We start from the raw sequence: 20,234 nt of genomic DNA, 5'->3' as shown, positions 1-20,234 counted from the left end.
AGCGGAGTCCCTAGAGCCTGAATAGCCTCCTTCTGTGCTGTTACTACTCTAAGTTTTTTGAGCTTGTAGTTCAGTTAGAACAATACGTCAGGGAGATTAGGAGGCTAAGACTATTTAGTGAACCTCAGCAATATTGCATGCCAGTGAGAATCAGTACCCTACTATAGCTCAACAACAAAAAGCTTTTGTCAACTACGACAAACTGTAATATGGGAATGGAAATGATTGCCCAGAACACAACTGTTCTCCTTAATTATATCTATGCTTCAGTGATTAATATTGCAGTGCTGCAATAAAACCGGAATCAGGGCTCAAACCAACAATATCAAGTTTCTTCTTTGATCTCCATTTCCACTGAGACTCATACGCCTTAGCACTATGCTGGCACATTTTCCAAAGTGCAAGATGACACTGATGATTGCTACACTTCTTGGACAAGTTGTAAATATGGAACAGACCAACAGGAAACACAATGAAGGAGGTACCATTTAACCTGGTTTACTGTAGTTCTGATTTGTCATTCCATTTGAGATTCTGAAAACACAGTGCCAGCTCATATGTTTATCAAATCCTTTAGAAATGGTTGATAGATTTTGGCCATGACCTCCACACCATGAGTCTTGCACTGCCATCTTCTTAGAAGGCTGCATCAATGTGCCAAAGAGAATGAAAATCCTTCTACACACTTTATATAAATATACATTCATTTCACACCCAGAGGGTGATGAGGCATCACCAGGAAGATTCTGTTATGTTGCTTCTATGTGGGTTGCAACATCAGTCATCACATGGTCATCATTTTCCTGCACTCAACCCTTACTCTTTAATGAAGATATATGCAAATATGAACAATTCTGAATGTCTTATAAAGTTAATAACTTTAAGAGGCTATAATTAAGCAATTGTTCTTAGCTTGCAATGTATTTACTCCCCTACCTCTATTTAATTGTGTGAAACTTGAGCTTCACCAAGAATACATAGAAAATTAGTAACAACCATTTCATCGAGCAAGGTTAGCTGCTTACGCATTTTCCTGATAAAAGCAGATTGACATTTACCAGCAATAGCTAGAGGAGCATTGAGTTGTAGTAAACCAGACTGTTTAACAATCTTTTTAAAATACACATCGTGTTTCACAAACTAATAAGATTTCATGACATCACTGCAAATGTCACTCAATTTTCTCTTAGCATGTCTTGGGATATCTAAACAGGGCATGCAGCAATCATCAGTCAGTGATACCTTACACTTTAAAAATACACCAACATGATGACAAGGAGCACTTAAGTCATAGGGAAAGGAGGTAAAAGATGAATGTACAATACTGCAGGAATTGGCTACAACCTTTCCTAATCTGCAACTGGGAACAAGGATTTTAAGAAAACCAAATGTCATCTTGCACTTTCAACACAGGTCTGCACGGGCAGCTTTCTCTTGACAGAGTTTTCAGGGCAACGAGGGTAAGCACAACAAATTAGGAGAAAATGTAATACCTCAGACACATACAGCACCTCAGCTGGAAGCAGAAATGGCAGGAATCCATGGCTATTATTTATACAAATGCACTAAAATGAAGTTTTTTTTTGTGGGAAGACAGAGATTCCACACTATAAATGATGCCAACATGATGCTGTCTCAGGAGCTCCGGTCCTTAAGGAGAGCTGCAGAATTTATTGACGTGGAATGAATAGATGCTCTTTTGTTGTGGAAGTAGCAGAGAATGTCAAAGAAAAAAAACTAAGCAAGATGACTTACTTGGACAGTCCAAAAGCATGTGTATACTTTCCAAGCTCGTTGCTCTTGAAAACTCAAGATGCCCCATGTCAGGATATGAAGGTTAATGGATAATGAGAGATATCAAAATTAAATTTCAGACAGGTAAAGAGTATAGGGTAAATAATAAGTACCTGTGTGGTTACTCTCTGTGAACCAATCAAGGACTATAACTTGGACAAATTCTTAGAACACTGTGGGGTTATTTGACTGTCATTTACAAGATGAGGCAATCCAGGCCAATTTATTACAAATAAGAATCTCACTTGCATCATCAGTGGAACCATCAACAAGTATTGACAAGAAGCAAATAATATGACCTTCCAACTGTGAATGCCACAAAGCAAGGGAACCTTGTGATTTTGGTAAAGGTTCTGCAGAGACTCCACATGCAGAATATCTAACATAAAAAGGAACAGATTTTTTATTTAGAAGCACATGTTCTACTTGGTTTTCAAGATAAACAAGAATTACAGCCACTGAAAGTCAACATCTAGTCTGTCGTGAAGGGAAGGACTTTTGGAAGTGCTTCAGAGTTGTGGTTTTCTTTCAAAATATTACTGTTTCTGCTCAATTTAGCTGTCTGTCCAATACCAAAAGCTAAAACATTCAAGACTAGGAAAGCACTTTGTATAGTTGGGCAACAAGTGAACATCGGAATTATTCAGAATTATAGTCTTTTTTTGATAGGTGATTTTAACTTTCAGTGAATCAAAGGTGCATGAGTTGAGACAAAGAATGAATTTCCCCGCTATCACAGAAGACCAAGAATCAATTTCCCTGCTATCACAGAAGACAATGAATGAGTTTCTCCGCTATCACTGAAGAGTGATGCCCTTACACAGACGACAACCTAGAAGAATGAACAGCTGGCTCTGCCATTTGTCAGGCTATATCCCAATTCCAATCCTGGAAATTACCATCTAAATTATTTCAGCATATTATCACTGATTATTGCCAAAATGGAGGTGAGGGGGTGGGAATAGTTTAACCTCGATAGCTTAGAAATTAAACAGTGGGAAGCTCCAAGAACTCAGAAAACAATTGACAAGTTCTGGTATACTGTACATCTGTCACCCAGACCATACCAGAACACCGAGTCTGATAACAGTCCTGGTTACATTCAACAAAGTAGACAATTTCTTAAGTCAAATGATACTCAGCATATTTATATCTCACCTTACTGGTTGGAATTGATCACAACAGCTAAAAGAACAGTGATAATACTTAGAGAACTGATAACAATCTACATGGTTGTTAAGTCCATAGGTCCATGTTGAATTGCACGTCGACAAGCTTTTTGATTGAACAAACTCATGTTTTGCCACAGACTCACACTAATAGGACACTTGATACGCAAGACACTTTGGTTGCCGAGATGAGAAGGAAATGTTACAATACTTAAGTAATTTGAGGGGATTTCATTTTAAAGGCCCCAACCAAGAAAGAGCTCAATAGAAAAGTCAGAATATTTGGTGACAATGAAGTCAGAAGACTGATCAGACAACCTCACAAACAGCCATGCAGGGGGTTTGTTAGAATTTGTGGAACCAGAGGCTACGTATTAAAATTCAAGCATGGTGGACAGGAAGTGCATACAGATGATATAAAAGTTGCCATGGCATACCAGATATAAAGATTGAATGTCACATGTAGAGACATATATCAATTACAAGGATGAGGTTAAGGCAGAATAACAGTGAGCTGAGTCAGGAAGATACATCACCTAAGCAAAAGGAGGTCCCTGAAACTAGAGTATTTTCAATATTTCAAAGTGTGGTCCAGTCAAAATAGTAGCTTTGAGTGCAAGTCCAATCCTTATATTTAACTTGAAAATTGAAGTCATTTAGGCATATTTATTTTTTTCTTTTTACAAGTGAAATCAATGTATGTATGCCTCTTTAAGAATATGACTGAAATAATATGAGATCACTGCTACAATATCTTTGACTTATCTCATGTTTTTGAATGAACCATAATGAATATTACAGCTATAATGAATATAAATAAACCTTTCTAGCCTTGTTAACCAAACCTAAGTTATAAATCATAAAACAACAAACAACAAAAAACTTGTTTACCCATAGACCATGAATCATTTACTTTATGATGCACTCCAATGCTCCAATGCAGTTATTTAATCTTTGGAACAAAAATCATGGCTAATTCCTTTCAAACAATACTGAAGGTTTTTTTTTATCCTTTCCCACACCTCTATTATTCAAGTTTGGATTGCTGCCCATTTTTAACAAAAGTGAATCATGAATTATTTATATTGAATCCTTATAATTGTAACACAGAATCTGCTAACGGCAGTGATGAATTTTCTGACAGGTTAACAACAAGAGATGTTGACTTGAAAACCTACATTTTCATTTAACATGTTAGGTTTCTGCTTTTTTTCCTGCAAGTTGTCAAAGGAAACTACTGATCATTAAATAGAAAATAAGATTATGAATATATGATATAGGTGAAAACGCTTCAACTAAATATTGAATTATAAACAATGATTTAGATTAATAAAGCAGGTGGGAAAAAGTAACAGTTAAATGGGAATGAAAGCATAGGTTAGTGAAACAGGTACATTTATTTTCATCCTGACTGGGTTGGATGTCATAATCCAGATCGGGCCCTTTCATTACCCGCTCGTCTGTTCTGAAAGTTTTTGTAGGTTTGGTAGTTTTGAGAGCGGTAACTAACCCGTGGAGACTCCTGGTCTGATGGTAAGCCATTGTGAGAGATGTGCTCTCCTTCTCTGGTCCCGTCCCTGGGAAAAAAAAGGGTGACAAATTAAATATTACAGAAAAACAGAACTGCGTCTACTAAATTGATTTTTCTTCATTCAACCTTTTCATACTAAGATATGGAAACCTGAGCAGGAGCTCACTGAGTATCAAATTTCTATCTGATATTAAATGTTAATACTTTGTTGAAAAAGTCAGTTTTATGAGATAAAAAAGTGTATCTTCTTCAATTTGCTATGCTTTATAAACTATTTTCAGTGTACTAAAACACAATCCTAGGTTGTTTCATAAATAGTTGGAAATAAAGGTCAAGGCATTATGATGGCTAAACAATATTTTGATCTCACTCTTGCTGCTTGAGGAATTTATATCCTCATGACCTCACCCCACTTGCTAATCCCACCATTGATATTCCCAATGACTCGTCCTCCCCCAACAGTAATTGTTTGTATTTATACAGTGCAAAGCCTCAATACCTAAATGTGATCACCCTCATTTCTCTCTGAAAATAACCTTTAACAGCAGGCAATCCCTGGTACAGGGCAGCCACCTGTTCCTCAACCTGTCAGGTTGCTGTATGACGTTTCAATCTATCACTGGCCAACTTTGTTCCCTTCCCACAATATCAAAGCTAAGGTTTCATGCAATATTAGCCTGGATATAAATCTGAGCTTGAATGGTGTGACATTCAGAGAACATTTATTGAAATACACTCTTATAAGGAAAATGTGACAAAGCCTTGACAAGGAAACCATACTTCCATGCTTCCCGAATAATAAAACAAAACCATTTTCATGATTGACTTGTCTGATTTTGTACATATATTAAATATATTAATCTATGTAGCATTATCATGTTAAGTGTATTGTATAGCCTACATTATAAGGGACTACTTTATGTTGTACAGTAGTAACACGTCAGTGCTTGTGCTATTGGGCACGTTATTGATCTATATAAATGTGCCAAGTTCAGACCGTATCAGTAAAGAACCATGAAAACTTAGTTCCCGCTTCCAACGTTTTTATTAATAACATGGTTGTGTAAACAGGCCACATACACAAAAAAATTGGCGACAAAGTTAACATAACAAAGTTAAATAAATGATTGGAACCATTACAGCATTTGATAGCAGTGAATCTGGGTAACTTACATTGAAAGAGTGCAGTTTAATTGTGATGGTAATAGTGTTAATGATGAAAATAAAGCCAGCATCTTACTCAGTGTTATGGGAGCAAAAACATACGGGCTGCTATGGAGCTTGTTAACCCCTGAAAAGCCAGCTGACAAAATGTTCAAGCAAACAGTAGACACTCTCCAACAGCATTTAAACCCCAAACCACTGGTCATTGCTGAAAGATTTAAATTCCACAAACGGAATCAGAGCAAAACTGAAAGCATTTCTGAATATTGTGCTGAATTGCACATATTATCAGAACATTGTCAATTTGGAGCTGGTCTATCGGACGCATTGACGGACAGGTGACATGTGGCATGCACTGTGAAACCACACAGAAAGAGCTCCTGTGTGAAAAAGACCTTACATTAGAGAAGGCGCTGAACACTGCAATATTATTGGAAATAGTAGCACGGGGTGCTTCAGAGATACAACAAAAATCTCTGAAATATGCTACAAATAAAATGTCACTGAACAGAAATGAAGGAAAGAAATGTTACTGTTGTGGGAACATGTCACATGACCCTAATGACAGCTGCAGACAAAGACTGCAGAAACTATGCCAAACAGGGCCACGTTGGCAGAGTATGCAAAGCTAATAAACATCAGAAAAAGGACAAAATACAGAGAAACATGAAACCCCGATCGACAATGCATCCAAGAAATACCTGACAATAAATACACACAAAGGACTTTACCAGTCAACAGGTTGGTGTTTGGGATAGCATCAGTTCGTCCAATCTGGCAAAGGGCAATGGACCAGGTCCTGCAGGGGATTCCAGGGACTCAGTGTTACCTGGATGACATCACTGTCACCTGCAAAGATGACGACGAACATCTTTCTAACCTTGAACAAGTGCGCCCCAGGTTAAGAGAATATGGGCTCAGAGCTAATTGACAGAAATGTGAGTTTTTCAATAAGGAAATCTCATACTGTGGGCAGGTGATCAACAAGGATGACTTACACATGTCTCAAGACAAGATAGAAGCAGTGCTTAAGGCACCACCACCTGAAAATGTGTCTCAGTTGAGAGCACATCTTGGACTAGTGAATTATTACCACAAGTTCTTGCCTAACCTATCCACAATCCTACATCCACTAAATGCACTATTACAGACAGGGACACAATGGAAGTGGACTGAGAGCTGTGAGAAAGCATTTCAAGAAACTAAAAGACTCATAACTTCAGAAGGGGCGTTCGTGCACTTTGACCCCTCCTTACCAATCTGACTGGCTTATGATGCCTCACCCCATGGGATAGGAGTTGTGTTATCACATGAGTTTCCAGAGGGCTCAGAAAGACCAATACCCTTTGCCTCAAGAACGCTAACTTCAGCTGAATGCAACTACGCACAGATTGACAGAGAGGCCCTAAGCCTTGTGTGGGGAGTCAAGAAAGTCAGTCACTACCTGTATGGTCAAAAGTTTACCCTGTTGACTGACCATCAACCTCTCATGTCAATCTTCAACCCAAGGAAAGGTGTTCCAGTGATAACAGCACAAAGGCTGCAGCGATGGTCTCTTTTCTTAGGAGGTCACAAGGCAACCAAACAACGTGGCAAACCAGATGGTTTCTCAAGTTTACCACTGCCAACTTCAGAGATAACTACGCAAATGGATTCAGGAGAGGTCTTTCACTGAACAATAGTTGAACAATTACCAGTGACAAACAGCCTCATTGAAAGAGAAACACGCAATGACCCGATGTTGTTAAAAATGTATGACATCATGGTAAAGGGATGGCCAGTGCGTGGTAACACTGTTTGCAGCCTTCTCAGCAAGGAAGGAGCAGTTGTCAGTGTGTTGGAGAACACTAATGTGTGGCTCGTGAGTTGTGATTCCTCCCAAGCTACGCACCAGAGTGCTGGAGGAACTGCACAAGGGGCACCTGGGTACCGTGAAGATGAAAAGTCTTGCCCGTGCCTATGTGTTGTGGCCAGGAATCGATAAACAGATTGAGGACTTGACCAAGAACTGCTCTGGATGTCAAAAGATCCAGAACATACCACAAGCCCCTCTCCATCCATGGGAGTGGCCCTATTCACCATGGCAACAAGGGCACATCGTCTTTGCTGGACCATTCATGAACTCTATCTTTGTAATTGCCGTCGATGCACGTCGATTCCAAATGGCCAGAAGTAATCAAAATGAAGACAACCACATCGGAAAAGACCATTACAGTTCTGAGGACCATGTTCGCCAGGAATGGCATACCAGAACAAATCTGCACAGACAATGGACAACAATTTGTCTCTGAATAATTCCAAAGTTTTGTGAAGAACAATTAAATCAAGCACTTTACATCTGCCCCTTACCATCCATCCACCAGTGGCTCGGCAGAAAGATTTGTGCTGACATTCAAGAAAGCCATCAAGGCAATGGACAGTGAAAATCAACCACTGCAACACAAGATAGATAACGTCCTCCTTGCCTATCATGATCCACTACATGCAACCACTAATCAGACTCCAGCGATGTTTCTAACAGGAACCTGAGGTCCCACATGCATCTTCTCAAACCAGATGGACGGGATGATGTGGAGAACAGACAATTTAAATACTTGAATGCTAAGTTAACACGGAGCTTCAGTGCAGGACAGTCAGTTCTTGCACGTGATTACTAGACTGAAAAGTGACTGCCGGGTACAATTTATGCCACAGACGGGCCACTACAGTGGAGGTAGGAGAGAACGTATGGAGACATCATGCGGACCAATTTGGAGGCTCAGGTGAAAAACACAAGAACACCTTGCCTGGACTCCCCTGACATAGAAGCAAACACTCCTGATGTGACCACATCAGCCTCATCTACAGATAAGCCTGTCACCAGTGCTGAGGACCCACCTGATGTACCTATGGAGACTCATTCCCCAAAGCAAACGTTTCAGGTCAGACGTTACCCAGGGAGGCACAGAAGACCTCCCCAGAGACTAAATGGGTCTTAGACCAAAAGTGAAAAAAGAAAGCTAAGGCTTGTTATAATTTGATATTATTAAGTTACTCTGTTATAATTTGTAAACAATTGGTAGGCGTTTGTGTTAAGGATAAACATTTTTGTTTAGCATAATGCCCCAGCAAAATAAAGTTGATATACTATTAAAATAAAAGGGGAGGAGTGTACTATATAGCCTATATTATAATAAGGAACTACTTTATGTTGTAGTAACATGATGTTGCATGCGCTATTAGGCACGTATTGATCTGTATAAATGTGCCAAGTTTGGACCCTACCATTAAAGAAACATGAAAACTTAGTGACGGCCTCCAATTAATGTTATTAATTTTATTAATAACATAGTTGTGTAAACAGGCCACATACACAACAGTTATCATCTCTGAAAAGTTCATCACATAGTTTATTTCTCCAGCTTCAATGAAAAATCAAGTTTTAATACTAAGAAGAATGTGAAATTCCTTTTTTTAAAAACTGGCCGAACAGCTGATATTCTCAAACAATTTTACAGAGTTTTTGTACCAACATCTTTTTTGAAGACTTACCACTGTTGTGGTGATTCAGATTCATCGGATGCCTGTGGAGTTGGTTGTGGTGATGGTTGCCTCTTCCTCTCTTCTTCTTCCTGTTTTCTACGTACTTCAAGCAATTCCAGCTGTACAGATGAAAAAGGTTCAGTTTGTAAAACCTCCCTATCTGAAAAAAGTTTTATCTGTGAAGTCAATTTTCAACATCTTTTGATATAGAATATTTAAGCTAGATGAATTAAGAAAGCTCAGATAAAACAAACCTTAATGACAAATTTTCTAAAATTTAACTGACATCAGAAATCTTCAAGGTAGTATTTAACTTAACGACTACTGCTTTCAGAATAATAAACAAAACTAATTTTGTGACTGACCTAATTGGTTTTGTACATATTAAATACATTAATCTACATTCCATTGTTATCATGTCATCTCTAAAAAAATTCCTCATTTGCGTAGTGGTTAGCACAATGCTTTACTGTACCAGCAACCCAGGTTCAATTCCTGCCACTGTGCACAAGGAGTTTGCATGTTCTCCCTATGGGTTTCCTCCAGTTGCTGTGCTCCAGCTTTCTCCCACAGTCCAAAGACATACTGCCTGATAAGTTTACTGGTCATTGTAAATTGTCCCATGATGAGGACAGAGTTAAATCAGGGGTTGCTGGGCTGCGGCCTGAGGCTGCTTCTCAATCAATCCATAAACAAATAAACAAACATTTCCTTTTTGCATTCAGCACTTTACATACATAAATATGAGATTCAGTCTAGGACAGCAATACGAAACGGCAACAATAAGCTGAATGAGGAACATGGATAATTTCTACTTAAGACATTAAAATTTCAGTTATTAATTTTATTGTGGTAGCTATCAAAGGATCTTAAACAAAATCAGAATCAGGTTTATTATCACCAGCATTGTGACCCATTTGAAGTCCTAAGAAGTACAACTGATCCAATTGAGAAAAATATACTATTAATCCAAAGCAAATTTACAAATTGCTTCAATTGGTAATAAAATTGAGGAACCAATACAAATATATTTTTGATGCAGTATTATTAGAACATTTTGTTTCAATATTACTATACTTACTGTCGTCAGTCTCTCCAATGCTGAAAATCTTTCATCCCATGTAGCTGCTGATTTCTCAAATGCCTCATGCCTCTTAATCAGTTTCTCCACCTCATCCACACTCTGACCCAGTTCTCGACTAGACAAGTATGGCTCTTGGCCTAGTAGCCAGGCTTCTGCCACACCTGCATCTCTGGCAAATTGATGTACTTCCAAAACTAAATGAAGCAAGGATAAAAAGGAAACCACTAATTCAAGAGAAAATACAGAGATAAAGCAATAAAGTTCATGGATTTTCACTTAACAGCAATGAAGTACACTCGGAAAATGGATAAAGAATTAAAATACCCAACAATTAGTTGTAAAGTGGAGCAGTATTTCTGAATAAAAACATTCCTAGAACTTGTAATAGGAAAATATATGGATATTACATGACAGGTAATATGTTATTTGTTAAAGTATCCACCACATGATGGAACAATTATTAATGGACTTACCTAATCTAAGCCACTCCCATCTGTCTTCCCACTTGTCTATCATCTCTTTCCTCTTATCTGTTAGCTGCAACAATTTTTCTTTAATCTGTTCATGAACAGAGAAATAGAAAAATCACTTATTACTGTTGACCTCTCACTCATTTATATCAAGATTCATATCAAAGGAATTCTTTAGAAATTGAGCCAAAAATCTTGGAAGATATCAAACTAAGAAGTTTAGACTCCATTAAGTATACAATGAAATCTATGCAAGAATATTCTTAAATTGAAACTATAATTTTTTTTGATTTTCTGGGAGATTGCTATATTGCATCATCGGAGATGATTTCAAACACACAACACACAGAACTATAAAGTATTTCATTTTCTTTTCAGAACCCCATATGTTCAAAAACAGTGTTTGGAATACAAATACACCCCAATAATTGAAGAGAATAGTTACCTACATTTGTTGTTTCTAGTTGCAGTGACTGAATTATTCAAATACAAAATTGACAACATGCACCAGCTAAAAATGCACCCGGAAAGCCTCACACCAAGGCAGAGAATGCTTTATTGATTAAGGAGTGCTACCTCTTCTGATGCATAATGTTTTCTTGCCAAGAGAGATTTGCCAAGTTCAATGCATGTCGTGAAACTGTCATTTCGAGCATCAATTTCAGCCTTGATGCCTTGGTGGTTGTTCATTAGCAATTCCACTGATGAAACATCCCTGAAAGTAGTTAAGGTAGGCAGGCTATTAGCACCTTGCAGTTACATTGTACTTGATAAGTTCAAAGACTCGAATGTCAAAAATTGCCACAAATACCCTAAGATACGATGAACAATGTCCTAACTACCAGTGCACAAGTTATGAGTTAATTGTTTCTAGTAATTCTCTGTCTTCCTCTTCCCTGACTTAGTGCACAAATTTTACCTTGGTTTTTCCTGGGTTTCAATTTGCCGAATAACATCTTCCATCCATAGCATTAGATCACGCACCATGCTAAAGAAGCGGAACTTGTCACCAGTGTCAAAAAGCTTCGCCCTCCGAGCTTCACATGCATCAAGAAGTGTTTTCCATGCCTCCAGAACTTCTGTTTCACGTTTCTGAATGTCATCAGCCTTGTCACCAGCATAAGCAGCTTGGAGGCGGGCAGCATCCTCCTGCAGTTGCCGTACCTTTAACACAATGCCATCAGCCTTTATCGTAAACATTTTTCCTCATTATCCTTTTCTTAGTTATCAAACATTAATACTGTAGTCACTAAATATTAATGCCATGAATCGTGTACTTTTTTCCACTGATTACAATTATGACACCTTCATTTATTGTACATTGCATCGTTTAAATAAACATACTGAACTGCTGGTGTATTGTTATCCACTCAAGTAACTTCAATTCTCATCTCTAAGCACCAAAACCTATTATTTCTTGTAAATGAATCTTGAACTTAAAAGATATCAAAATATTATTTGTAGGATAGAGTGTAGTTTGTCGGCTTCAGCTTGCCTTGAAACATTTCCACAGTCAAGACAAGATATTGAGTGAAGACCTGCTGATTTCTCACACGTTTGAGAGGGCAAATGGAAAAAGGGGGAAAACTGAGGAGACTTGAGTTTACCAATCTTGTTCAATTTTTTGGTTCCAGTCTCAAAGTGAAACTAAATATGTTCTGAAGCATAATACCATTTGGTGTTTTGACTGAAATGCAAGCTGATAGGAGGAAGAGCAATACCTTTTTCAATAAAAAGGCATATTGATTTTGCAATTATTCAGTATTTATGCAGCATTAACAGAAAGCAGCAATTCTACTGAATAATCATGTTACTAATAAGCTGTGCCATCCAACTGACAGGCAAGATAAAAAAATTTTTATAGATCAAAATCTGTTAAATAAAACAAGGCAAACTAAAAATGAATGAAAAGAAGCTAACTTCTTGTAACTAAAACACATCCCAACAATGGACTTCCTTTTAAAAATTACAATGGTTCTGATAAGAATCGCCTTTCTGTCTTGCAGTACCTGTATTGTATGGTTTCAAAAACACATATGAAAGCATGCAAATTTTGACGATCCAGTAATGGCGAAATAAATGTGAAATTGGAATGTGACCGATAGAATAATCCATTTACAAACCCAAGCTATGTCCATCATTTTATTAATCCCTCTAAGGATGTTCGACATTTTCTACCTGGGTACCAAGAGCCTGAATGTCATGCTCAAATGTTGTATGCATTCTCTGCAATGCTTCCACAGTGTTTTGATCTCGACCAAGTTCTTCTGGGAGCTTCTTGTGCTTGTCTTGAATTCTCCCCAGGATTTCCTTAGCGTCATGATAAAATTTGTGCAGTTCGTAGGAAGCTGCCAAGATTTGTGTTCTGGTGTCAATAAGCTCAAGGAGATCTGCCCAAGCCTCATTGAGTCCATCTTTCCATTCAGCAATTGTGGCAGCATCAGAATGCCCAGAATTGATCAGCTCATCTGCCATATGATTCACACTGTCGACACGCTCCTGACCAATATTACCAGTGTCACGCGCAAATTCACGGAATCTTTCTTGTAGCATCTGAAAAGGAGAGTAAAACTCAGTACCCTTTATAATACAGCACCAATTAGTTGTCTGTGATACTGTATACGAGAAGCCAACATCATATAGTGTTGAGCTGGCCTCGGGCTGAATGGATCAGGACATGCATGATTAAATGTTTGGAACATATGGTCCATAGTTTTCTACTATATTTTGATTAGCAGTGAATTATATGATGCATTTATGAATTAAAATATGATGAAATACTGTTACATTATATATTGTTCACTAGCAACACATGCCACTATTTGCACAGGAAATTTTAGAACTGAAGCACTACAAAATATTTGCACAAGCTGAATAGCTTGGCAACACAATACTCAATCTTGAAATTACACCATCACATCACAATCTCAAAGTTCCCCAATTCTTCTATTGAACATCCAAGGTATTTCATGGGAGCAACTTTCAAAGAAAATTTGAAGTAGAGCTACATAACTAAACAATAATGCAGCTAGTCAACAACTTGTGCAACTTGCTCGTTTTTCAGAAGCAACTTAAGGATGTGAGAGGAGAAGATATTCAGAGAAGGAATTCCAGAACCTGTGGTCCAGTTAGCAGAAGATGTTGATCTTCATGGTTGCATGTGTCATACTGCATTCATACATGCAATGACCTATTCATAAGGATTCTCAGAAGATGAAATTGGAGAAGCAAAAATAATGCTGAGGCATAAAGGACTGGAGGAGGTCAGGGCTGGGAATGGACTAGGTCATGAAGGAATTTAGAACCTAGCATTATAATTTATAAATCTCGATGTTACCATTGCAAGTACCAATGTGGCACAGGAAACACTGGTGGATTTGGTAGGGGTTTGGATATGTTCAACAATGCTTTGAATGAGATCATCCTGGGAGAGTGTCTGTAGGGAATGAATTGTTCTTATACCAATACTTATACAAGAGCTCTGAACAAAGACATCTCAGTAATTGGCCTGCAACAAAATTATTGATGTACTGAATACTTTCCATTCGAATAGATCACTGCATGCATGAACACAATTACATGTGCAACAAGACAAAAACACAGAGAAGTTCCCAATTAGTATTTTAAAGGCAAATATGTACCGTAACATGCTCATAGTCCTGTCCAAGCTCATGTGATCCAGCAACCACCTCACGTTCGGCAATCCATTGCTCCAAGTCATCCACCTCCCTGTTGAGTTGGAAAAGACGGTACCTCTCATCCAGCTTCCCTCTTCTCTCCTCAGCCAAGTCTTTCAGCCCAGCGTAAAGCTTGTCCACCTGAGACTGGCGCATGCTGATCCGTTCACTGAGAAATGCGCACAAAGAAAGCAAAGAAAACCTGGTAAATATTAAAGCATTGGGAATTGAAATGCTAACCACTCCTATACAAAAATAATCAAAAACACAAGAAAATATAGGTATTCTGCCTCTTTTAATTTGCTTTCGTATCTATCACTCCATTTACAATGATACAACTTCTATTTGGTACTTCCTTGCTTTTGCATGGTTCAATGGATAGTCCAGTTGTAATTAATCTCAATATCACAAATCAATGTAATATCACTATATTTATATCCTATACTTTCACTGGATTTCACATTATCTAGTCAGTCAACAAGATCACATTTTCTATCTTTATCCTCAGTTTGGTATGTTACAATAATGCAGATTATTGTTAACATTATCTTCAGAACAACAAATGAATGCTAGACCAAACTCATGTGGATTTCTACAGTCAGACTCAAAAGAAACTAGAAAATACTATTAGATTTACAATTTAGTTAAAGACGACTAAATTAATTTTGAGATATTTGTCACTTGGCATGAAACATCGTCTGCTGGTGATGTACCAGGGATTCAAGGGTCATAACGGACAGAAATTCTTTCAGATCATTACTTTATAATTCCATACTCAAATTCTATGCATCTGGCAGATTAAAATCTGCAAGAACAACATATCGACAAATGTTCAGAATGCAATGTAAATACACAAGTAATACAGAGCATAAAGCATGTGAATTCAACCATGAAGAGGGCAATTCATCATCATCATGTACCACATTGTATGATCATGGTCTTCAATCTGTCTTTAATCTGAAGTTCTAATAAGCTCTACAAAATTTTTGCCAGTCCATCCCTTGATGTAACTGTCAAACACAACATTTTCTTCCATCGATTTTTTCTGTTACCGCAAGATGTTCAAGCTTCTCTTTTCTCAGTACTTGTCCCAGAAATTTGAGTAGCTGTTTCCTGATTGATGACATTAGCTCTCTTCTTATTCCAGCTTTTTGCAACACTTAATTTGTTACTCTGTCCTTCTACGAATCATCATTCTTTTCAAAAATCACTTTTCTGCAATTTTGAGTCTCCCCTCACTTTACTTTGACATTATCCAACATTCGCCTCCATATGTTAGTGTGGAATCAATGTAGCACCAAGCACTGAGTTTTGTACCCATAGAAATTATGTTATTCTTTAAATATCTTGTTCAAAAGCCTAAACATGCATTTAGCAATCCCAAACCTTTTTCTAATTTAAACATCAGCCCTACCATCAGATGTCATCATGGTCACAAAGTAATTAAACTTCCACTTTCGCTTAATTGTTTTGTTGCCCACTTTCAGATTGCATTTCTGTATTTTTTTTTCTTCTTTATGACAACTGTACAATTTGGGCTTCTTGCAGCTGATTGTCAATCCTCTCTTTGTACATTCTTTGATCACGGTATCTAGTATTTCCTGGAACTTCTCCTTACAAATAGCTATCAGCACCGTGTCGTCTGCAGATCATAGGCTTTTCAAATTGTATCTACCACTTATGATGCCTAGAATACTAATTTCTCTTAGAATTTTCTCGCTATAAAGGCTAAAAGGCAAGAGAACACTGTCTGACTCCTCTTTAATCTGGCCAAGATCACTTTTCTCATTTTCAACTCTCATTCCTGCTCTTTGTTCCCAATACAAGTTTCTGATGATTCTGATACCTGTCCCATCAATGTCGTGGCTGGTGGGGGAGGGGAGGGGGGGTGGAGATACGTGTCTACTAAAGGAGGTGTAAGTCACTCCTTCCCTCCGCCAGCCTGCAGTTCACTCTTGGGCAAGGAATAACTCCCTTCCCCCACCCCCACCTCAGATCAGGGTCATGAGAAGCCATGGGAACAAGTGGTGGATGATCACATGAGTAGATGGTGCACATCACGAGTCCTGGTTATGCAACCACTGATGTCAGGCAAACAATCTCTGAAGAGTATGGATAATGGCTGGAGTCACCAGTCTTGTAAAGACACTGACCAGAAGGCGGCAATGGTAAACTACTCCTGTAAGAAAAGTGTGCCAAGAATAATCACGGTCATGGATAAAGAACAGGAACAACAGTGTGAAGGAGGCAACAAGGCAACAATCCCTCACTCAGTGGAGGCACTCGTGTACGACAGATTTGATTGCCATCAGGCTACTGTCTGCAACAAAGATACCATCAAAATAGAGACTTGGAATGTGAGAACTCTATCAAGTTTTGAAGCAAGAAATGGAACGTTTGAAAGTTAACATCATGGGACTGTGTGAGAGAAGGTGGAAAGGGACTGGATGTTTCAATTCTGATGATCTATTCAGGTGGTGATAACCATGAACGAGATGTTGGAGCAATACCAGATGGTGAACGAAGCAAAAGTCTGATGGGACATCAGACATAGTCCTGCTGGTGAAACTCCAAAGACAACCTATGAACATTCCAATAATAGTAGTATATGCTCCAACAGTGGTGAAGAAAATATAGAAAGTTTTTTTACCTTACAAGAAACAAAGGACCACTGCAAACCACAAGATACTGCAATGGTGATAGTGGATATGAGTGCTAAAGTTAGACAACAAGATGGAGATATTGTTGGCATGTTTGGATAGGGAACCAGGAACAACAGAGGTGAGAGATTTATAGAAATCAGGTGTCATGCAAATGATCAAACAATAAGAAACACAAAGTTCAAGCAGCATACAAGAAGAATGTGGACTTGGAGAAGCCCAAAAGATAGGTACCACAATCAAAAAGATGACATCACAATCAGCAAGCATTTCAGGAATGCCGTGCAACAAGGCATATCCGGTAGCAGACTGTGAGAGTGACCATGCTCCAGTGATATGCAAGACAAGGTTAAGCAAGACGGTTAAAGGAGTCCAAGGCTTGCTTGAACGATTTGGACATGCAGAGGCCAATTAAAATTAAATTTTTAAAAAATACACAAAACTCTCCTTTCAAAACAGAATCATAATGGGGAAAATGCAGTTGGGTGTAAAGACTTGAGACATACATTTTCACCCATTCTGTACAAAGTATGAATTATAATCTCATGTCACAAGGAATTCTTATATTTGAATAAATGATCAGCATAACCAATGGCACAAATCCTTTATTGTCAATGGCATATTAAAAATCATTAGAGATTATAGGGGCTGTCAAATCTACACAGCTTTTGGGATCCAATCCTTTGTTGTGCTGCAAACTGTAGTAAAATTCCAGTCTGCATTTTTCCTCGGAGAAGAAAAGTATGCTGTGAAAAATGTTCCCATCATATAATGTTAAAAATATTTCAGGATACCAAATTCCTTGACACACCTGCTCAGAGAGGAAATCATACCCAGAACTGGTTGTCATCATATAGAAATCAGTGGTATTGGTGCCTTACTCATTTTGCTGTATTGGTTACATGTGTTTCACATATCCAAAAATGAATGATATTATCTCAATGCACCTCCCTGGTCTAGTTCATTAGTACAGGAATGCAAGTTGGCTTACAAATAATAAAACACTATTCAGTAAAAAAGAGAAAGGACTGGACAAATATAAAGAGTTAAATTAAACAAGGTATTTCCAGCCTGTGCTCATGCTCCACGTGCAATGACTTGGTTAAATAAAGAAAACTTTGAGGTTAAAACTTAAGACTTAATTTTTGGGTCCTCCTTGATAAAAGTGCAATATTGAAAATAAATCTTAAATATTCTCCTGACATCTTCCTAGCAGGGGAAAAAAAAAGTCTACATCTTCCTCATAGCTTAAGAAGTGACCACAACACTAGTATTGACAACAGATAGGACTCAGGCAAAACAGTACAGCTTTAGGTAATAGTTAAAGCTTCTTCTAAACAGAATTTACCAAAAGAATCCCAGTTCCTATCATAGCCATTGCTCACCATCAGTGTCTTAAGATATTTTATTGTCATATACACAAGTATATGTATATACAAGAGCCATGAAAAACCTACTTGCAGAAAATCACTCTGCTAATGTGGATCAATACTTACAGATTACTTTGGTGAATTATTCCCTAACAAGTGACCACAGTCCCCTCAATTCCCTGCCACCAATCATATCTTGAGTATGAATTATATTGCCCATTCTTAGATCAAATATCCTGTCCTTTCTTCCAGAAGACACTTATAGAAACAGTTATGGAAGTGAATTTTGATCATGCCAACTAAAGCCAATGGATACCCATCAAAACTGAAGCAAATAGATTAAGCAGGTTTGCAGCACAAACACTGCAATTGAAAGGTCAGCCTAAAAAAAGAGTGTTTATAGAGAGCCAAATTCTCACTGTGCCCTTTCTAAGGGCTAGAGGAGAGAGCAAGATAAACCTTCCACTTAGTCTAGCTTTAACCTGAATTTCAGAGGTGGGGCTTGAAAATTACTGCTTCCACTCAATTGTTCTGAATAGTTTTAGTTTTCAAAGTGTGCATTATGCTATCCATAAGAAGCTCTTGAGTGACTTTTATTCCATGACCAACCACCAAAGAAGAAAATTTTGATTATGGAACCCACCAGCAAAAATATAACATACAACTTGCAATAAAAACATCACAAATCAAACTATAGCATGCCAGTGGCACCATCTCCAAATCATTCTTAAATAAAACAAATGGATGCTCATGAAGGGTCCTCCTAACACTTTTGTCGCATGTGCCAAACAAAGCAGAGCGAAATTTCTCTGTGGAGGTGGTATCCTGGATGCATAGAAAGACCCAGAGTTGTTCTGCAAAACTACATTATGAAAAACTTCAGTCCCTAAAACTTCACACATTTAGATGGCAACTGCATAGTGGTAGAGAAAAATGAAGAAAATAAGAAACGTGTAAATACTGCAGAATTGACAAACTGACAAGATGAGCAACAATTGATCATGCACGATGTGAAAGGCAATCATTTATCCCCAATCAATGTTGAGATTAATTTTACAATTGCTTGCGTATCAGCATTTTGGAACATGGTAATATTAAATATCAAACTTGCCTCTCTGGGTGTCCATCTGCCACCAGAGCTCTACTTGTCTTTGAGAGCTGATGAACAGTCTCAGCATAATCTTCCACCGCTAGCTCCAAAATCTGATGTTTCTTCAACATCATCACTGCACTCGGCTCATCCTGCAAAATGACACATTCATAAAATTTTAGTCTTTTGTGAGATTTCCTGTGATATTTTTTTCCAATTTTTCTTCAGAATCATGTTATAATGACTGTCAAATATTAAATGTAGAGAAAATTACTTAAAAGCTTTTTTAGTATGATTAACACCTCTAAAGGTACTGAAAATTCAAGGTAAATTTATTATCAAAGTATATACATGTTGCCATTTACAATCCTGAGAAACATTTTCTTGTGGGCATTCTCAGTAAGTCCAATAACCATAAGAGAATCAACGAAAGACCACAACAACAGGGTGGACAACCAGCATGCAAAAAAACACAACGAACTGTGCAAATACAAAAAGGAGATTTACCCTCTCCTTCTTATGAGGCTTCTATTTCTTTCATTCTTAAAAATAAAGACCCTACTGATTATGCCTCATATAGACCTATTTCATTATTGAATATTGATGTTAAGATCCTGTCAAAGATAATGGCCAATCGGTTGGAAAATATTTTGGGTAAAATTATTTTTTAAAGATCAAACAGGATTTATAAAGGGTCATTATT

General features: G+C 37.8%; 1 protein-coding gene across 3 annotated transcripts in view; it reads right to left on the bottom strand.

The window, feature by feature from the left end:
• Nucleotides 1-20,234, bottom strand: part of sptbn1 (spectrin, beta, non-erythrocytic 1) — a 258,196-nt gene that overhangs the window by 15,767 nt on the left and 222,195 nt on the right. For all 3 annotated transcript variants that reach the window (XM_059985941.1, XM_059985943.1, XM_059985942.1), the window contains 9 exons: nt 19,553-19,683; nt 14,376-14,580; nt 12,913-13,287; nt 11,654-11,898; nt 11,311-11,449; nt 10,738-10,822; nt 10,262-10,458; nt 9,190-9,299; nt 4,474-4,540 (listed from right to left, as the gene is read on the bottom strand). In XM_059985941.1, the coding sequence (XP_059841924.1) occupies nt 4,474-4,540; nt 9,190-9,299; nt 10,262-10,458; nt 10,738-10,822; nt 11,311-11,449; nt 11,654-11,898; nt 12,913-13,287; nt 14,376-14,580; nt 19,553-19,683 (1,554 nt within the window). The remainder of the gene's footprint in view (nt 1-4,473; nt 4,541-9,189; nt 9,300-10,261; nt 10,459-10,737; nt 10,823-11,310; nt 11,450-11,653; nt 11,899-12,912; nt 13,288-14,375; nt 14,581-19,552; nt 19,684-20,234) is intronic.

The sequence above is a fragment of the Hypanus sabinus genome, chromosome 12 (assembly GCF_030144855.1).
Source record: "Hypanus sabinus isolate sHypSab1 chromosome 12, sHypSab1.hap1, whole genome shotgun sequence".
Classification (NCBI taxonomy): Eukaryota; Metazoa; Chordata; class Chondrichthyes; order Myliobatiformes; family Dasyatidae; genus Hypanus; species Hypanus sabinus.
This window is presented reverse-complemented; position numbering and strand designations above follow the sequence as displayed.